This window comes from Sus scrofa, chromosome 16, assembly GCF_000003025.6.
Source record: "Sus scrofa isolate TJ Tabasco breed Duroc chromosome 16, Sscrofa11.1, whole genome shotgun sequence".
NCBI lineage: Eukaryota > Metazoa > Chordata > Mammalia > Artiodactyla > Suidae > Sus > Sus scrofa.
Genome location: NC_010458.4, coordinates 66,250,768 through 66,270,524, shown reverse-complemented (window position 1 = coordinate 66,270,524; position 19,757 = coordinate 66,250,768). Strand labels below are relative to the sequence as shown.

General features: G+C 44.2%; 1 protein-coding gene across 5 annotated transcripts in view; it reads right to left on the bottom strand.

Moving 5' to 3' along the window:
• TIMD4 (T-cell immunoglobulin and mucin domain containing 4) overlaps positions 1–16,953 on the bottom strand; it is a 39,392-nt gene extending 22,439 nt beyond the window's left edge. The window contains exons 1-6 of one of the 5 annotated variants that reach the window (XM_005672593.3): positions 16,823–16,953; positions 11,066–11,404; positions 8,359–8,631; positions 6,031–6,111; positions 4,922–5,002; positions 1,083–1,210 (exon numbers count right to left, since the gene is read on the bottom strand). In XM_005672593.3, the coding sequence (XP_005672650.1) occupies positions 1,134–1,210; positions 4,922–5,002; positions 6,031–6,111; positions 8,359–8,631; positions 11,066–11,404; positions 16,823–16,880 (909 nt within the window). In that variant the 5' untranslated portion in view covers positions 16,881–16,953 and the 3' untranslated portion in view covers positions 1,083–1,133. Of the gene's footprint in view, positions 1–1,082; positions 1,211–4,921; positions 5,003–6,030; positions 6,112–8,358; positions 8,632–11,065; positions 11,405–16,822 lie in introns of those variants that run through there. The other 4 variants (XM_021076831.1, XM_021076833.1, XM_021076832.1 and 1 more) reach the window with 4 other exon arrangements.

Here is a 19,757-nt window from a genome sequence, read left to right as displayed (position 1 = left end):
ACCCTGGCTAGGGCCTCTTCAGATGATGTCTACATAAAGTAGAGAGAGCCCTGGAGCAGCAGGAGTTGTCTTATAAAATAAATAATGCAGGAGTTTCCTGGTGGCCTGGCAGTGGAATGATTCAGCATTGTCACTGCTGTGGCTTTGTTTCAATACCTGGCCCCGGAAGAGGAAATTCCACATACTGTGGACTCAGCCAATAAAAAAAATTTTAAAAATAAAATAAAATAAAAATAAAACAAATCAGGAAGCCCTTTCATGGCAAAGTGGACCACAGCTCTTTTTCAGGCATAGTTGGGTCTCCAAGCCTAAATGGCAGAGAGGAGCCTCACGAGGTTGAATGACGTGAGAAGGACAGAACAACTCAGAGGCATCAGAAGATAAACGATGCCTACCCACAGGAATTAAAGCAATAACTGCTAGTTCTGTACCCCCCTGTGAAAAGGAGTCAGTGAGAAGCTTTCATGATCACAGGTTCATTCTAACACTGAATAGAGAATGACTCCCATGAGATGTTTTTAAAAGCTTTTGTCACTTCCCCAAGTTTGGAATTTTGTCACTCATCGGCTGCTTCATGGGTGTGATAAGCAGTTAAAAAAAAAAAAATCATAAAACAAAAAGTGAGTCTGTACTTAGAAGGGACAGCAAGTCAGCAGGGAGGTGGTACTAGTGGCCTCTGGTTCCCCTGCCAGCCTGGCTTGAGGACGAAGGTGTGAGTAGGAAGAGCAGAAAAGATGGAGAAAGGAGAGGACGAGACCCCATCATGAGGGCTCATGAACCAGCCAGATGCACCAGGCATTTTCCCATGCACGTCCTCCCTTACTAGCCCTGGAAAAAGTGTATGCCTATTATCTTCCTTGGAGGAAAGTGAGATTTAGGAAAGGAAAGAACAAGAATCAGAGATTGTAAAAGAAAAAGAAAAAAAAATCATAAAATGATGGGATTGGAATACAACCCTGAGCCTTCACACTCCCCAGTAGAAGTCTTTTCACCCCGGCTCAATGCTATCAGAAGACGGAGAAGAAAGGACTAGAAAAAAAGAATGTGGGATATTGGTGAGGCATAATCAGCAGAGGACTTAATCCCAAGCCATCTCATTTTATTTAGGAAATTATGTGGTGGTGGGGTTTTCTTCACCCTGGCTTCAAAGTCCCCACCCACTGGAGATGCTGGGTCTTTAGAGAGCAATTTGGGACCATTTCGCACATTCCTGTGGACAAGCACAAAATTAAATGAATCCTTGGGCTAGTTGGAGTGATTTGATTTCCAAGCTTCCCAGAGGGGTAAGAGTTGCAATTCCCCCAACTGACTGCCTTACCTGAAGGGGGAGAAACCTAGGAGAATTTTTATTGTTGTTATTATTGTTTGTTTGTGTTTGAATCACGGTTCCTGACCATTTGGGGCTTTGGAGAATTTTTGGAGAATCTAGACTTTTCCCCCAGAAAAAATGGGCGTGCACATAGACACAGTCACAATTATACACATATATAATTTCAGGGTCTTCATGCCATCTCCCCAGTTCATTCCAAAGACAATCCCATCTAGGAATCCATGGACACAGTTTATCGTAACATCCCTGAAACCTGGGTGTGAGCCCCAGATCTCTCTCTCTGCTGTGTGATCTTGGGCAAATCACTCCACATCTCTGAACTCCATTCCAGGCAGCCGTAGAAAGGAGGTAAAGGATTGCCATTCTAGGTTATGCTAATTTTAGGGAAGACTCATTCCAACAAGCTCAATTTGGAAGATTGAAAGCAACACTCAACCATGAAGGTCTTGCCATCCAAAAATTACACAAAGAAGTGAGGAGGAAATTGGGGGTATTTAGCCCCCACAGAGGCGTGCAGGCTCTCTGAAATGGGTTGGAAGCATTTTTATGTGAATGAAGAAGTAGTCTCATTCTTTAAGTGGTTCCAGAGGGTTGATGGGGAAGGGGGGTGGCATAGCACGGTGATAAAGTGGCATCAGAGTTGAGTAGACATGGGTGCAATTCAGGTCTGTCAGCTACCGGACAAGTTATTTGACCTTCATGGACCCTAAAATGGAGGTGATAATGCCACCTCTCTCATAGGACTTTGTCGAAAATCAAATGAGGTAATACATGTAAAATCCATCGGGTTAAAACAAGGACAGACCTCAGCGGCTGTTAGCTCCTCTAATAAACTCTCTGACCCTCCATTTCTTTATCATAAAATGGGATTTTATCTGTACCCGACTAGAAGGTCACTGTGAGAGTTAAATAAGATGCTTATGTAGCACCTAATAGAAAGCTAAATCCTCAGTAGGTGGTAGGTACCACGATTATTACAAATGTTTCATTACAAAAACCAATGGGAAGAAAGAATAAGTGACAAGAACGTGATCTTTTTTTTTTTTTTTCTTTTTCTTTTTCTTTTGGTTGTACCTGTGGCATATGGAAGTTCCCAGGCTAGGGGCCAAATTGGAGATATAGCCGCTGGCCAGTGTCACAGCCACAGCAATGCCAGATCTGAGCCACATCTGGGACTTACAGGATGTGGCAGGTTGTGACCATGCCTGATCCTTAACCCACTGAGCAAGGCTAGGAATCGAACCCCACATCCTCATGGATACTATGTTGGGTTCTTAACCTGAAGAGCCGCAACGGCAACTCCAAGAATGTGCTCTTTTATTTCAGACAGAAAGGTAAAGCAAAATAAAATAGTATCTAAGAGAATGGAATCAGAGCTAGACTTCCTAGATCTGGCACTCAAGGGCTGTGTGACCTTGAGAAAGTTACATAAAATAGAGATAAGAGCATCTGCTAAGAGGGGTTGAATGAAGTAGCTCAGGAGAACAGGTGACACTGTGCTAGCACATGATATGTGCCCAGTAAACCCTGGTTTCTTCCACAGTGAGCAGATGTTACACAGAGACTGACACACCATCCTGTAACAAGCTCCTCTTCAGCAGCACTGCTTCTGGGTATCACAACAAGTGCTCTCTCTCCCAAGATTCACCAAGGAAGAGTGCAGTGAAATTATTACAGATATTAGAGAAGAAGGTAACACATCAGATGACCTCTTATTTCCTCGCAAGTCAATGTAAAGTAATCCAAGACTTAGTGGAATAAATGATAATGTTTGGAAAACTCTTTGCCCATCCTCTATTCTCTTTCCAGTTGCTACTTTCCCTTCTGCCAGAAAATACCCCCCCACTTTTACCCCACCCCACGGACAAAGAAGTTTTCTTTCTTGGTTTCTGTTTTGTTCTTTGCTTTTGGCTGCGCCCATGGCATCCAGAAGTTCCTGGGCCAGATATCGAACCCGCACCACACCAACAGCAGTAACAACACTGGCTCCTTAGCCCACTGAGCCACATGAGAACTCCAAAGAAGTTCTGGATCCTCGGCATCTAGTTATTGACATCTAGTCCAGATTTCTCATCATCCCACTGCAGGAGTCAGCGCATGCCAAAGCTTTTCATCATGAGATCACCCTTGCATTTCATCTTGATTGATAATCTTCCTTCAGAACCTCTCCCCTTTCCACTCACTCTTGTCTGGCCCCTCTAATTCCATCTTCTGAGCCTTTGTCAAATGCTGTTACATTGCCTCCTTCACAGATTTAAAGGATGGCTGCTTTCTGGCTAATAAACACAGAGAAAGGCACTCCAACTCTCTGTTAATCAGGACAACAAAAGAACGAGATGACATTTTCTTCTCAGCAGATTTTTAAAAAAATTAAAGAAATGGTCATATTAAGGGCAGGGAGGATATGGAAACGCAGATAGTCTGGGGGTGGGAAGATAAACTGGCACAGCCTTTCTGGAGGACAATTTTGAAATAGCTATCACATGGAAAAGCACCCGTTTCGTTCAACCTAGGCTTTCTCCCTCTTGGCCACTTCCCTAGCTGGAGAAGCACTTGCATAAACACCTAAGGCAGCACTCATCTACCAGGACGTTCACTGCGGACTATTCATGATGATGAAGCACTGAAATAACCAAAATGCCCCTCGATGGGCGATGGATGCTATCAATACCCATAGTGTAAGTTACTGTAGAGCAGGAATTCCTGTCGTGGCTCAGCAGAATGAATCTGACTGGTATCCATGAGGACACAGGTTCAATCCCTGGCCTCACTCAGTGGGTTAAGGATCCAGCGTTGCCCTGAGCTGTGGCGTAGGTTGCAGATGCGGCTCAGATCCTGCATTGCTGTGGTTGTGGCGTAGGCCAGCAGCTGGGGTCTGATTAGACCCCTAGCCTGGGAACCTCCATAAGCTATAGGTGCAGCCCTAAAATGACAAAATAATAATAATAATAATAATACCATAGAGCAATTTAAAATAATGATGTAGATCTACATGGATGAAAAATGAAGGTGGTTCAATGTGTAATATTATGTGAATAAAATGCAGAAGGCTGCACAGCGTATGAGAGCATGTTTTAAAAATTCACATGGAAAACAAGTCTGTATACTTTCCTACCTATACCAACACATAAGGGAGTAGAGAAAGCTCTGAGAAATAATCCCCTTCAACTAATATCAGTGATTAACTCAGGAGAGGAACTGGGATTAAAGAAAGGGAGTCAAAGAGAATCTTACTGAGACTGTTTAGAAATGTATCCCCAACAAAAATACATTCGTGTACTATTTGCCTAAATTAAAAATCGAGTCATATTTTGAAAAAACAATAGTGGTTTTCCTACTAAAATTCTTAGCTTCAGGTCAGTGTGGCTGAGGAAGAAGGGGGATTCTAGCAGAGAGGTTTCAGAAGTGGGACCAGCCAGGGAGGGAAGGAGCCAGCACTGATGCTGTGAGCAAGTTTCACTTTCATCCCAGCTGCGGGAGGATGTAGGATGTGACCACAGTGGGACCCAAAGGGCACAATCCCAAGACACGCAGATGACAATTGTTCCCACAGCCACAGACAAACCACTGGCAGGAGCACAGCCCCCCTACCTCTGGTTTGAGAAGTCACTGAATCCCTCTCTCCCCACATCGATGTCTGGGACGTTGACTGGAGAATCCAGTCTCTGGTCTCTGGGGGAAAAAAAAGGAAAGGAGAAAACAAATTGAGGTAGAAGCCTGCCTTACTCTTTGAGGGGCCCCACTGCCCCCTCATTAAGAAGAGTTAATGTTTACTAAGATTGAGTACATGCCAGACATTGTTCTATATAATCTATATGATTTCTCCCATATACTTCTCAAAAAGAAACACGGAGTGGATGTTTTATTATTCCCATTTGACCAGTAAGGAAGCGAAGGCCCAGAGAGATCAAGTAACTTTCCCAAAGTCACACAGCAAAGAAAAGGCATGATTTGTACCCAGCCAGAATGTACACATGAGGCACTCTACTGCCTCTTCACATCGTATTATCACCAGCCTTGATTTATCGACCCCACAGATGTCTTTTTTTCCTCTGCTAGAGTGTAAGCCCCATTAAGGTAACAGCTACTACAGGCATGCTTACTAATGTGTCAGGCACCCATCTAAGTTCTTTAAATCCATGAAGTCACACAACCTACGCCAGAGACCCACAGGATAATCAGTCGAAAACTGATAGTCAAGCCCAGGCAGTACCCTCGAGCACCTCCAAGGATGTGAATTATTTTCAGGGTATTCTCTGCCCCTGGGCTCTAGCAAATTCCTAAAGAATTCTGGCCAATGGATAAAAGGAGAAATGAATAAAAGAATTCTCCCCCCACTATAAAAAGTCAAGGAATCAGGTGAGTACACCCTTCGGGGTTTCAACAGAGAAGATTGGTATGCTTGGAATTGGGATGAGATAGCAGAACACAACCCAGTGGAAAGGCAAACACTCTAGAGATGTACTTCCATGGAGAAATGCAGGAACGCATCAAGGTCAATGGGTCTCTCTCTCTCCCTCTCAAATCCAGAGGAACTCATGAGCCACAAATGCAGTCTTGACAAAAATTCATCCCCTGTGGGCCTCATGGCACGCAGGAGCCAACACTTGTCGCTAGCCATCTGAGCCAGGGACACTCTGTTCAATGTTTCCCTGCAGTCTAAAGGAGGAGGAAAGACAAAGAGAGCCCCGTCCAAATACCTTTGGAAATGAGTGAGGCAGTGTCTGTAGAAGTCACCTCAGTGCTTCTTTGAGAGGTTTTAGAGAGGACAGTTTCTGATTCTGGAAGCAAAAAAAAAAAAAGTGTTGATAAAAGGCAACTAAAAAATAAGTGTTGGTGCTGAGTGGACAAATTGGATCTGTTTTGATAGTTGTTTGTGCTTTTCCATGTCTATTTCAGATTTTCCTCCAGGATGGTAGGTCATTCTTAGAACCAAAGGGGGAGTTCCTTTCATGGCTCAGTGGTAATGAATCTGACTAGCACCCATGAGGACGCAGGTTCGATCCCCTGCCTCACTCAGTGGGTTAAGGATCCAGCGTTTCCATGATCTGCGGTGTAGGTCACAGATGTGGTTCAGATCCTGCATGGCTATGACTGTGGCTGTGGTGTAGGCCTAGCTGCAGCTCTGACCCCTAGCCTGGGAACTTCCATATGCCTCGGGTGTGTCCCTAAAAAAATAAAAGAAAAAAAAAAAGGAATCAAAGGGAAAAACTGCAAATGCTGTATTCTAAGATGATGGTTTTAAAGACCAAAGGGATAGAAAAGATTGGCTTAGCATTCATGGACTTTAGGTGACCGCTCAGATTATAACAGAATTAGCCAATTCAAATTTGTCAAGTTGTTTAAATTAATCTAGGCCCCATCAGGGCAGCTGAAGCGCCTAAGCCTTCAATCTATCTAATGATTATTTTATAATATTCTTACCTCAGAAATCAGAGCTTTGATAACCTTCCATAAGTAATAGAACTAGTTATTCAATGAGGGGTCCAAGATGCAAGATCAAGAAAGATTCAGGATGAAATTCCTGTCATGGCTCAGGGGTAAATGAATCTGACTAGCATCCATGAGGACACAGGTTCAATCCCTGGCCTCACTCAGTGAATTACAGATCTGGAGTTGCTGCGAGCTGTGGTGTAGGGAGCAGACATGGCTTGGATCTGGTGTTGCTGTGGCTGTGGTATAGGCCGAGGCTACAGCTTCACTTCAACCCCTAGCCTGGGAAACTCCATATGCCGTGGGTGTGCCTTTAAAAAAAAAAGAGAGAGAGAAAGTTTCAGGAGGAAGGAAGGGAGAGAGGGAAAGGGAGAAAGAGGAAGGAAGGAAGGAAGGAAGGAAAGAAGGGAGGGAGGGAGGAAGGGAGGGAGGAAGGGAGGGAGGAAGGGAAAAGAAAAGAAAAAAGAAAAGAAAAGAAAAGAAAAGAAAGGAAGAGAAAAGAAAAGAAAAAGAAAGATAATTCACCATCAAGGTATATTTTAAGGCATCTGGAGGTCTTTCTTCAACCAATCTCTAATGGTCAGGAAGAGACGTAACCCCTGGCAGTTTGAAACTGGAGTCTGACCCAGGGTAACATTTCCTGGTTCTTTACTAAGCATCTCCAAACCTCCTGGGAGGTCAACTGGAGAACCAAAAATGATGACCTTTCAAAAGCACAAAGGAAGAAAACAGCAACAAAAAGGAAACCCTAAAACAACAAAAAAGAACAATTTAGCAAAGCTACACACACACACACACACACACACACACACACACACACACACAGAGTTATGGATTGAATTGTGTCCTCCACAAATTCAAGCTGAAGCCCTAAGTCCCAAGTAGCTCAGAAGGTGACCGTATTTAGAGACAGAATCTTTATTTTTTTTATTTATTTATTTTTTGTCTTTTTGCCTTTTCTTGAGCCGCTCCCACGGCATATGGAGGTTCCCAGGCTAGGGGTCATATTGGAGCTGTAGCCACTGGCCTACGCCAGAGCCACAGCAACACGGGATCCAAGCCGCATCTGCGACCTACACCACAGCTCACGGCAACACCAGATCCTTAACCCACTGAACGAGGCCAGGGATCGAACCCAAAACCTCATGGTTCCTAGTTGGATTCATTAACCATTGCGCCACAACGGGAACTCCAGAGACAGAATCTTTAAAGAGGTCATTAAGGTACAATGAGGTCATATGGATGGGCCCTCATCCAATATGAGCAGCATTCTCATAAAAAGAGGAGACCAGGTCACAGACACACAGAGAGAAGACAGCCATCTATAAACCCAGGACAAAGATCTCAGAAGGAACCAACATGATGGCACCTTGATCTCAGACTTTCAGACTCCAGAATTATGAGAAAGTAAACTCCTGTTGTTTAATCCACCCAGTTTGTGGTATTTGTTCCGACAGCCCTAGCAAACTAACATACACACACACACTCAAGAGCAAGTCGCTGGGCTGCCCCATTCTGCAGGGGGACCCTCTTCCAAGGCATCCAAGATATGTGTGACCAGCAGAAGGGAGAGAATGCCCAGGTGAAACAGGTACCTGCAGTGAGGAAGGGCCTTTCGGTAGGTGGTTCATGGGTCAGAGGAATCGTGTCTTCCTCGGGAAGGAAGCCTGCGGTTGTCAGAGGGCACATAGTTGCTGTGGTTGTGAGGGCATTGGTGGTTCTGATCTGAAGCGGTGCTCTGGTTGTGGGGTCAGGCGTAGTCACGGCTGTTGTTGGAAGCACAGTGATGGTTGTCGCCACAGCAGCAGAGGTGGTGGTGGTGGTGGTGGTGGTGGTGGTGGTTGGACGACGGGTGGTTGTTGTGGGGGCTGTAACCAATAGAAGGTATGTCTGAGGCCAAGTAGAGATGAAGAAGAGGGAAACAACACAGATATACCTGAGATCCATCCATTTCTCTGTGTTTCTCCTGCCTCACCTGGTCCATGTACCTGGACCATTAAGAGGCCCATGATAACTGGGGTTCTTAGTTCCAGTCTTGCCCTTTCCATTCTTTCTTCACACATTGGCTAGAGTAATCTTTGAAAATGCCACATCTAATTATGTCACAACCCACTTAAAACTTTTTTTTCACTGGGTCCTCCTTGCCCTTGAGATAGAGACCCAACCCCCAACCTCACCCACAAGAGCCCACCTACTCTGGTTCTTTCTTTCCAATTTCAGGCTTCCACTCTCTTCTCACTTCCCCAGCCCACTGGCCTTTCTGCAGTGCTTTCACCATATTAGTGACCTTCCAGTAGAAGGAACTTTGTCCTAACTGATTCCTTGTCTCAGTCTTCTTAGACCGACTCCTACTTAACCCCTCGAGTCTCAGCTAAGAGGACAGTTCTGCAAGGAGGTCTTCTGTATTCTATAAAACAGTGGGTTTTTTGCACCCATACTTGACCTTCACAGCACGTGTTACAGTGCCTAACAACACATTTATTTGTTGATTATTATTGAATATCTGCTATTCCTAGTACACTGTAAACAGCATGAAGGAAAAGCTGCTACATATTCTGTTCTCTGCTACAACTCTAATAACTACCACAGTGCAACACATAGCAGTCATTCTGAAAACATTGCATGCATGCGTAAATGAATGGTCACATCAAAAGTGAGCCCAAGCAAAACTACAGTCAAGCAAAATGCATAAGCTCTAGAGATGTGCTGCACACATCGTACCCATAGTTAACAACAGGGTTGTTGCACACTTGAAAATTTGTGAAGCGCATAGAGCTCATGCTGAATCTTTCCACAACAAAATAAAATTAAAATCTAAAAAAAGCAAGCCCTGAGAGTGCAACATAGGGTGAAAAGGGAACCTCTTTCAGATATTAAAGATCAGTTCATGCCAGCCCCCACTCACCCCCTAAACACTTGAATTTGAGTCCATTTAGCTACAGTTATTCTACAGATACCACCATCTCTTAAATATGCCAAATGTCCATAAACTCTAATGGACGAGAAAGACATCATTAGTTTCAAGCAAACTTAGAACTGACTTCATTGAGTGTTGAAGTCAACCAGTATTTCATAAAATAAGACTTGGTTAGATCAGGCTTGAAAAGTAAGACTTGGAATAGCTTCATGTAACTTCAACAAATCTGAATAATCCCTTATCTCACAAAGTTGCTTTGAGCAGAAAATATACTAATGCCTATGACAGTTCTCTAATTAGAAGCATTCACATCCGTTGTTCTCAAATTTTAGAGCGCATGAAAGTAACCTAAGAAATTTGGGAAGCCTCTGGCCAGCCAGACCCTGCCTTCCAAGATGCCAGACCAGTGAGGAACAGAGCTTAAGAATCTTCATTTTTGGTGCAGGCTGAACACAGCTGACTTTGAGTGGCTCCATTCCAGACAGGCTGGAGAGGTGATTATTGCTGCATAATTCAACCATAGGCTGCCCCTATGAAGCTCAAATCTTTAGGAGTTCTGCCATGTTGCAAATTTCATCAAAAGCAATTGACAGCAACAGAAGGAATGATCACCTGAAAACCGATTTGACTATCGCCCTGTCCTTTCCCCTCTGCCAGTAATTGCAGACTGTTGCCTCGTGGACTGAAGCTAACCCAAAGCCACATTTTATTTCCTCCACCTAGTGGTTTCTTTTATTATTATTACTTTCTTTTTAGGGCCACAGCTGTGGCATATGGAAGTTCCTGGGCTGGGGGTGGGGGGGGGGGGTGAATCAGAGCTGCAGCTGGAGCCATAGCCAAAAACAGTAATGCCAGATCTGAGCTGCATCTGCTATATATGCTGCAGCTTGAGGCAACACCCGATATTTAACCTACTGAGCGAGGCCAGGGATAGAACCCGCATCCTCATGGACACTATGTTGGGTTCTTAACCCATGGAGTCACAACAAGAACGCTTATATTTTTAAAAATTTTGAAGTCCTTGCGAACATTTGAAAACCCATTGAGTTCACATAAAAATTAGGAGATCTGTAAACCCTGGGTCCAAATTTCTGCAAGATGAAAATCCCCTAGATAAGAAGCAGCTGCCCTCTTCAGACTGGCCCTACAATTCACTGGTCCCCTTCCCCGCCCTCTCCCTCCACCTTCCACTCTGTCACTCATTCCCGTGGGCTTCTTGGCTCCATTGGCTCCAGATAGTGTCTCTTCTCATCATAAACGTGCCTCGTATTTAATCCACCCTCTCATTGCCAAAGAAGCTGCAGCTCCTCCAACATCACCCCTTGAATCCATGACCTGTTAACCTGAACCTCTCCCTCCACAGACAGGAGTCCTTCTGTGCTCACCTCTCAGCTCCAGGCGAATATTTATCTTCACATCGTTGAACCAGCCAGGCACCTCGATGCGGCAGCAGTACACACTGCTGTCACCTGGCTTGGTGTTGTAGATAGTCAAGGAGACATCCCCTCTCTGGATATTCCCCAGAAGGTCATATTTGGCTGACTTCCTCGACACCACCTTCTTCCCTTCAGCGAAGAGAAGCATATCATTGCATTTGGATTTGGGACACGGGCCTCTGCCCCAGCACATGCTATTGCTGTTAGGAGACCAGGATGAGTACATACAGGGCAAAGTCACCGACTGATCCAAAAACCCCGTCACGACGATTTCTGCGGCAGTTGGAGCTGCAAGAAAAGATGAGAAAACTAGGTCGTGAGGTACTAAAACTCTGAAATAAACTCACAAGGATGGTGCAGATGGCACCTGCGAACTCATGGATGCTAGTCAGATGCGTTTCTGCTGGAGCCATGATGGGAACTTCTGCTTCTAGGAAGATGAAGAGAGTCACAGTGTATAAGTTTCTTGAGCCCAAATTCTACCAGGCCCCTCAATGTTCCTAAGCTCTGAACTCACAACCTTCTATCCTGCAAGTGGAAACAGTTGACTATCTGAGTCTCTGACCTCATGGCCACAGCAGATTCACTGACTTAAAAACTCAGGGTCTTGAGTTCTATGCAATAAGCTGATTGGTTCTTCAATGGACCAACCAGATCCTTTAACCCAGTCCCACTAACTCACAGAAACAGGTCCCAAACAGCACTCTTCCCATGGCAGCTCAATAAGCAGTGATCACATTCAGCTGAGTGCTTCCCAGGGGTCTCCCTCTTCCTTCCAACCCAGAGTGTGCTATGGCAGGTAGATGGGGCCCTGAATTATATAACATTGTCCTCCCCTCCTTTTAGCCCTAGACGTAGAAATTCATTGCCCTGGACCATTTGTATCTTGCTAGAGAATATAAACGTAGGTGGCATTCGAGGATTTTTTTTTTTTTTTTTTTTGTCTTTTTAGGGTCATACCCACAGCATATGAAGTTCCCAGGTCAGGGGTTGAATCAGAGCTGTAGCTGCTGGCCTACGCTACAGCCACAGCAATGCCAGATACGAGCTGCATCTGCGACCTACACCGCAGCTCACATCAACGCCGGATCCTTGGCCCACTGAGAGAGGCCAGGGATGGCACCTGCGAACTCATGGATGCTAGTCAGATTCGTTTCTGCTGGAGCCATGATGGGAACTTCTGCAGGAATTCTTTAGAAAGGCAGCTGTGATACAAAAATGCTGGAGGATTAGGTTTACCATATTAGCTATGTGAAATGGAACATAATCACCATATGTAAAATGACGTTTCTGTGTTTCACAATTTCAGCTGCTCATCAGCATGACCCGGGGAGCTTACTAAAAAATACCTATTTTTTTGCCCAACCCTTTCCAGCCAAGCCCCATGGAAACATACATAATCACATTCTCTGGGTTATGCTGGCATCACTGAGGACTCACTCAGTGTTTGCGGGCCACTGGACAATCTCTTCTAAGATCATTTCCGTCTCTGAGAGTCAGTGAAACATTTTCACGGCTGCAAATGTTAAAAGCTCTGGTTTCACTGAGCACCAGTGATCATCTGAACCAACCATGCTTTTGAAAGGAGAGACAGACTTGTTGTACTTCTGGATGACATCTGGTCCCTTCTTAGCTATCTAGATCTCTGCGTCTCTTCAAGAAACCCTCCTGTAAGACTCTCCACTCACTAACTCTGTTAACCTAGTTGGCTAAGTTGTATAAGACATGGCCAGTGGCACTGGGTTCCTTCCTGACCCAGGTTTCACCAACTTGCAGCTACCCCTCTTGGAGAGAAAGTGGGCACAAGCCATAAAGTTACCCTGGCAGTAAGCCAAATGATGTGCTTGCTGGGCTTTTCAGAGTTGGCTCTCACGATGAAAATTCATTCCAAGTTCAGACCAGACTGGTGCCTTTCCTGAATTCATCATCTCTTTACCTTGCCACAGTGGGGATGTTTCACAGACTATAAATGCTCAGGAAGCCCATTTTGCCCCCCTCCTCCCCGAGAAGCCAGGGAAAAAAGAATTGTCATCACCCACAGCTGTGTGAGCATCCCAGAACACGTGCACCTAAAACTAGCTTCTAAAATATGAGCTTGTGGAGTTCCCGCTGTGGTGCAGTGGTTTAAACATCTGACTGCAGCTGTTCTGGTCTCTGAAGAGGCATGGGTTGGTTCCCTGGCCCCTTGCAGTAGGTTAAAGGATCCAGTGTTGCTGCAGCTGCAGCGTAGGTCAAACCCTGGCCCAGGAATTTCCATAGGCAGCAGGTGCAGCCACAAAATAAAATATAAAATAAAATATGAGATTGTCCCTAAGAATATTTGGCAAATTAATACAAAACATATGACAGTATTATTTCTACTGGAGATTCAACAGCTTATTTTCCCAAGTATCACAGTATGTAAGGAGGCACCCTACTACTCCATAAAGAAAGACTCAATAGAAAAGCCAGCAAAGGACCAAATGGGCAATTTTTAATAAGGAAATATAAGTGGTCAGTAAATTTCACCTATTTCACTGGCAAACATTTAGAACACTGAGACTATCAAGCTTTGGCCAGATGGGGACTTAGGAAATAACTTCTCCTCTTGGAATAAACTGAGTGAAACGGCATATGAGTTAGTACAGCCACACTCTGGGGCGATTGGGCAGTTTCGATGAATGTCCAACACACTTGTGAGGTAGCTAAGCCTGAGCAATTTCATGTTTTGTTATCTGCTCTAGAAAAGCACATATGCGTGAGGACACCTATTTGCAAATGTTTCCTGCAGCGTCATACGTACATGAGTGGAATGCAGCGTGTATGTGGGGAGTGGCTAAGCCATGGCATGGTCATTCCATGCAACCATTTGTACGGGATTAATAGAATTAGACAGATTGACATCAACTGGCATGAAAACCCCAAGCTTTTTTTTTTTTTTTTTTTTTTTTTTTGTCTTTTTACGGCCGCACCTGTGGCATATGGAGGTTCCAAAGCTAGAGGTTGAATTGGAGCTGTAGCTGCTGGCCTATATCATAGCCACAGCCACTCAGGATCTGAACCATGTCTGCGACCTATACCACAGCTCACGGCAATGCTGGATCCTTAACCCATCGAGCAAGACCAGGAATGGAACCTGCGTCCTAATGGATGCTAGTCAAATTCGTTTCCGCGAAGCCATGATGAGAATTCCCCCAAGCCTTATTAATGCATGAAAAGGGGAAATTTCAAAATGATGCATAAAATACACAACTCTTTACAAAATAAAAAAAAATCAATTTTCAGGTTTTTGTAGGTACAAACTTAATGAAGGTAAACGTATAGGAAAGTGGCTGGTGAGACACACACCCAACTCATTGTGTCAGCAGCTCTTCGATCAGAGGAAAGAGACTGGGCTTAGGGGTCGTAGTCAAAGGGATTTTAGCTTTGCAACATTTGAACTGTTTCACTAAAGTTTTCTGTATTACTCATTGGATTAAAAATTATTATTGAAAAAAGGAAGAAGGTGTGGCAGAAAAGCACTCGTTAGGCTTACGTTGGAAACCTCATTCTGCCAGTTACTGCTTTTGTGTTTTTTGGAGGAAAGCCACATCAATCCTGATCTCATTAACGTCATAAGACAGAAGGGATAGACAGCGCTTGCCTCAGAAACAGTTCTCAAGGTCACATCATATAGAGTATTAAATACCACCTGAAATTAATAAACAATTAGTACAAGTAATCAGGCATTTCAGAATTTAGACATAGGATGAGAAATTGTTCCTTCCAGCTGCAAAAATATCCTGGAGCAAAGGAATCACTGGCATCCAATCAATTTCCCTTTTTAGGAATTACCTTGGATTAAGGGGTACAATCTGATTCCTGGGGCCAGCTTGGTTCCTTCTCTAGCTGGTGACCTTAAGCAAGGCCCTTTCCTAATCTGGGCCTCAATTTTATCATCTATAGAGTGAGAGGTTTGATTTGGCATCTTTTTTTTTTTTTTTTTTTTTTTTTTTTTTGGCTGCCCCACAGCGTATGGAGTTCCCAGGGACTGAATCCAAGTCACAGCCAGAGCTGTGGCAATGCCAGCTCTTTTAATCCACGGTGCTGGGCCTGGGATGGAACCTGTATCCTTGGCGATGCAGGGATGCTGCTGATCTCGTTGTACCATAGTGGGACCTTCGGATTTGGCATCTTTTAAGAGCACTTCCATCTGTGATCCTTGAGGAGTCTGAGCAGTCACTGTCTTCTGAAATGGTCATTTTAGGGAGTTCTGTTGTGGCTCAGTGGTAACGAACACGACTAGTATCCATGAGGACGTGCGTTTGAGCTCTGGCCTAGATCAGTGGGTTAATATATCCAGCATCGCCATGAGCTGCAGTGTAGGTAGCAGACTCAGTTCGGGTATGGTGTTGCTGTGGCTGTGGCGTAGGCTGGCGCCTACAGCTCTGATTTGACCCCTAGCCTGGGAACTTCTATATGCCGTGGGTGCAGCCCTAAAAACCAAAAATAAATAAAATAAAATAAAATAAAATGGTCATTTTAGGAAAGGCACAAATGAAAAACCAGACCATTCACCAGGTGCTGTCTTCTTCAAGGGGGGCTGGAGAAGCCCACTCAATCAGCGTCCAGCCATAGCGACAATCGGCATAACAAAATAAAACCCTCCACACCTCCAGTCTCCAGGACAAGACAAAGACCAGTCAAAAATAATGACAAGGAAAGGGACAGGAATTGCTTTCTCTCCATCAACTCCTACAGGGTATCCAGGAGAGAGGCAGTAAAGTGACCCATTACGACAGGGTGACATGTTCTCTAATGGGGGTGGGGACTCCAGGGAGGACAGGAACTCATAGCAGAAACACGTAGACCAGTTTGGAGGCTCTGCATGGTCAGGAAATGCCTCACCATGGATACCAGAGGATGCATGGAGTTATAGAGGAAAGCAAGGCACACAGAACAATACGACGGAGGCCTGCTTTCCTTGGAATGTAGGTGTTTTCTCATGCAGTGCATTTGAAAAATTCATGTGCAGACAACTATGAACTTTTAAAACGGCAAGGCACACTAGATATTGGCTAGTCCTAGAATCACGGATTTTTAAAACTGGTCTTATCCATGTCCCTCATTTCATACATGGAAGGGCCATAATCACCAGTGTCCATGGTTAGTGACCAAGATGGGACTCCAGCTCAGCCCAGAGCATTCTGCCCTATTGCAGATGCAGTGTGGACATCTGCATCATCCCAAATCTGGGAAAGATGTGCTGAAAAGGTAAACCGCACCTTGACACCTGATCCCCAGTAAAAGAAAACACACCAAGAAGCAAACAAAAACTCCTACCACTACAGAGAAAAATAACAATTATAACGAGAGCTCTTACCAGAACAAATTCCCCTGGCTCTGACGGTGCTAGCAACACCGGCAAAGAACATGTCTTTTCCCCATTTTGTCTGATCCCTTGTTTCTGTGCCTCTTCTTAAATTGCCATTTCTGGTATGAACATACTTACTCCCCAACCTTAAAACCCCCAAACCAGTCTCAAGATAAACCCTGTCTAGCAAAGAAAGGGAGAGATCTTTCAAAGAAGAGAACTTAAGTGGATGGAGGAATAAAACAGGCTTCGGCTTTTTTATGAGGTCCTTATCAAGCACAGAAACCCATCACAGGATACCACACTTTCCAGGGCTTCCTGGATGGAAAGACTCAGCACACTTATTCAGATAAAGACTCCATGAAAACACTTACTCAGACAAAGCCGCCAGAGCTCAATCACCAGCCAGAAAATCAGAGGCCCCTTGGACATTTTGACTGTTGGCAGGGCCCAGGAGTCTGTCTGTCTGTCCAAATTCCATTTCTTATACTCCAGATAATGCTGACAGGGCGGGACCTTCTGGTTTCATTTCTCTTTTGCCTCATCATCTTCCCTTTCCTCCCTCCTGAATGGCCTCCCTCATCTGGGATGTATTATAAAATGTGCTGAGCACTTTTGTCCTGGCCCCTCATGTTTGTGTGCAAACGTGGGGGGCGATGGTGTGGGTGTGCACGCACCGCTTTGTCCACTCCCATAGGGGACTTCTTCCACGTGCGCGAACATTGGTGCGAGCGCTTGTGTGTCTGCGCACTTGCAAATGGTGTGTCGGTCGCTGTCCTCCTGGCTGCCATGCAGTTTAAATAAAATGCGCTTACCTCTCCCACTGGGTGGTTTATACAAAGACTGCTCTTGAGAGCCAAAGGAAAGCTAGATGGGAATTAGGTTCTGTTGCCATTCTGGATTTTCCCACGCCCAGACCCTTGGGCCCCGGGCCCTGATAATGGAGAAATGAAAGCAGAACTGTCATCAGCCATCACATAAATCAAAACCACCATTAGAGTTTACGAGGCAAGGAAAGGAGAGGTTCTATAGAGGACGCCTATGGTGAGAGTTTGAGGGCAGGCTCAGGTAACACAGGAGCCCAAGGTCTAGACCCAATTCCATCACCACTTGATGAGAAAGAACACAAAAGACAACTCATGAAGCAGATTTCGGGGCCTGAACTAGATGGGATTTTTGGCCCTTCTGGACCCTGGGGATTCCATGAGACACTCAGGACCACAGAACTTGTTAAAGGAGGAATCAAAACAAGGCTCACCAGCCCGATGTGTCTTCTAAAACAGATGTATCCCATCATCCTCATCATTGTTAGTGGTTGAATGACTAGTTATATGCCAGGCACTTTGCTGCATGACATGGATATACTATTTCATTCTCACAACCCTAAGAACTAGACATTTTTTTCCCATTTAACAGATAAGAAAACTGAAGCTTAAGGAAGCTAAGTAAATAGCATTCACAGCAAAAATGCTGTAGAAGCAGAAAGAACGCAAGCCCAAGAGTTTCTGAGCCCAAAGCCCCTGATCTTAATTACTACCCTCTCCTTTGATCTGTGACCCTAAGGGCAAGCATACCAGTGGTCAGTTGCTACTTAGCCCCAGAGAGGGGATTTAAGGATGTGCAAATGTTCAAGACTTTTTTTTTTTTTTTTTCGGTAATCCCATTTAACTGTAACTAGCCAAATGAGCCTTAAGCCTTTCCATTTCTCATGCTGAAGTATTGGTGAATATACAAACACTGGGTGAAGGAGTTCCTGTCGTGGCTCAGTGGTAATGAATCCGACTAGGATCCACGAGGATGCGGGTTCGATCCCTGACTTTGCTCTATGGGTTCAGTATCTGGTGTTGGCTGCAAGCTGCAGTGTAGGTTGGAGATGCAGCTCGGATCCAGCCTTGCTGGGGCTGTGGTGTCGGCCGGCAGCTGCACCTCTGATTTCATCCCTCGCCCAGGAACTCCCATATGATAAAGGTGCAGCCCTGAAAAGAAAAAAAAAAAAGTCCTAGTGGTAACAATAGCATCTTCTGAAAGAGAAAAAGAAGAGAGAAACTGTAAAAAGGAAAAATCGGAGAAAAAGAAAAAGCGCTTAGAAATTTAAAAGATTATACTTGCTCCCAAATTTTATGGAAAATTTGAAAGACAGTTTAGGAAAATTTCCAAAAAATACAACCCATCTATAAAGTCAAATCGCCAGGGGTGTTTCAGAGTATTAAAAAGGAAAATAGAGAGTAGGAAATTATTATTATTATTATTATTATTATTATTATTTTGTCTCTTAAGGACCACACTCATACCACATGGAGGTTTCCAGGCTAGGGATCAAATTGTAGCTGTAGCCACTGGTCTACACCACAGCCACAACAATGTGGGATCCCAGCTGCATCTGCGACCTACGCTGCAGCTCACAGCAGTGCTGGATTCTTAACCCAACAAGTGAAGCCCCGGATCAAACCTGCATCCTCATGGATGCTAGTGATATTCATTTCTGCTGAGCCATGATGGGAACTCCAAAAGTAGGAAATTATTAAAGAAAATGTTTCTTAATTCTCATAACTAAAAGACATGAGCCCCCAGATTGAGAAGGCCAACTAAAGGCTAAACTTCATGAAAAAAAAAAAAAACCCACAAAGATAGTATATTATCATAAAATGTAAGAATATTAGACATCAGGAGAAGATAGTAAAAGATTCCAGAGAGGGGGAAAAAAAAAAAAAGCATATTGCATTGAAAGCTGTGAGCACAGGGTTTAAAAGACCAAGAGTTTACATCCTGCTGTATAGCACAGGGAACTATATCTAATCACTTGTGATGGAACATGATGGAGGATAATGTGAGAAAAAGAATGTATGTATATTATAACTGGGTCACTTGGCTATACAGCAGAAATTGACAGAACATTGTAAATCAACTATAACTACAAAATTAACAATACCACAAAAAGAAGGGCATCTAAATAGCCAAGCTAGAAAATAATTCAGGAATGCTTTCCAAATTCACAGGGGACAATGATTTTCAATCTAGAATCCTTTCCCAGCCAAATTATTACTCAAATGGAAGAGTACAATGAAGACTTTTTCAGATATAGATAGATTCAAAATTCCCCTTCCCCCTTTCTTAGGAAGATATGGAGGGAAATCTATAATAAAGTTGGAAAGTTCACCAGAAAACCAAAAATCATGGGATCCGGAAAAGAGGACGTCAAACATAGGAAAATTGGAGAAAGGAAACTGCACAGCAGACCTAGAGATAAACTGTTCCCATTATCTATTGCTACATTACAAACCACTCCACACTTAGTACCTCAACAGCAGT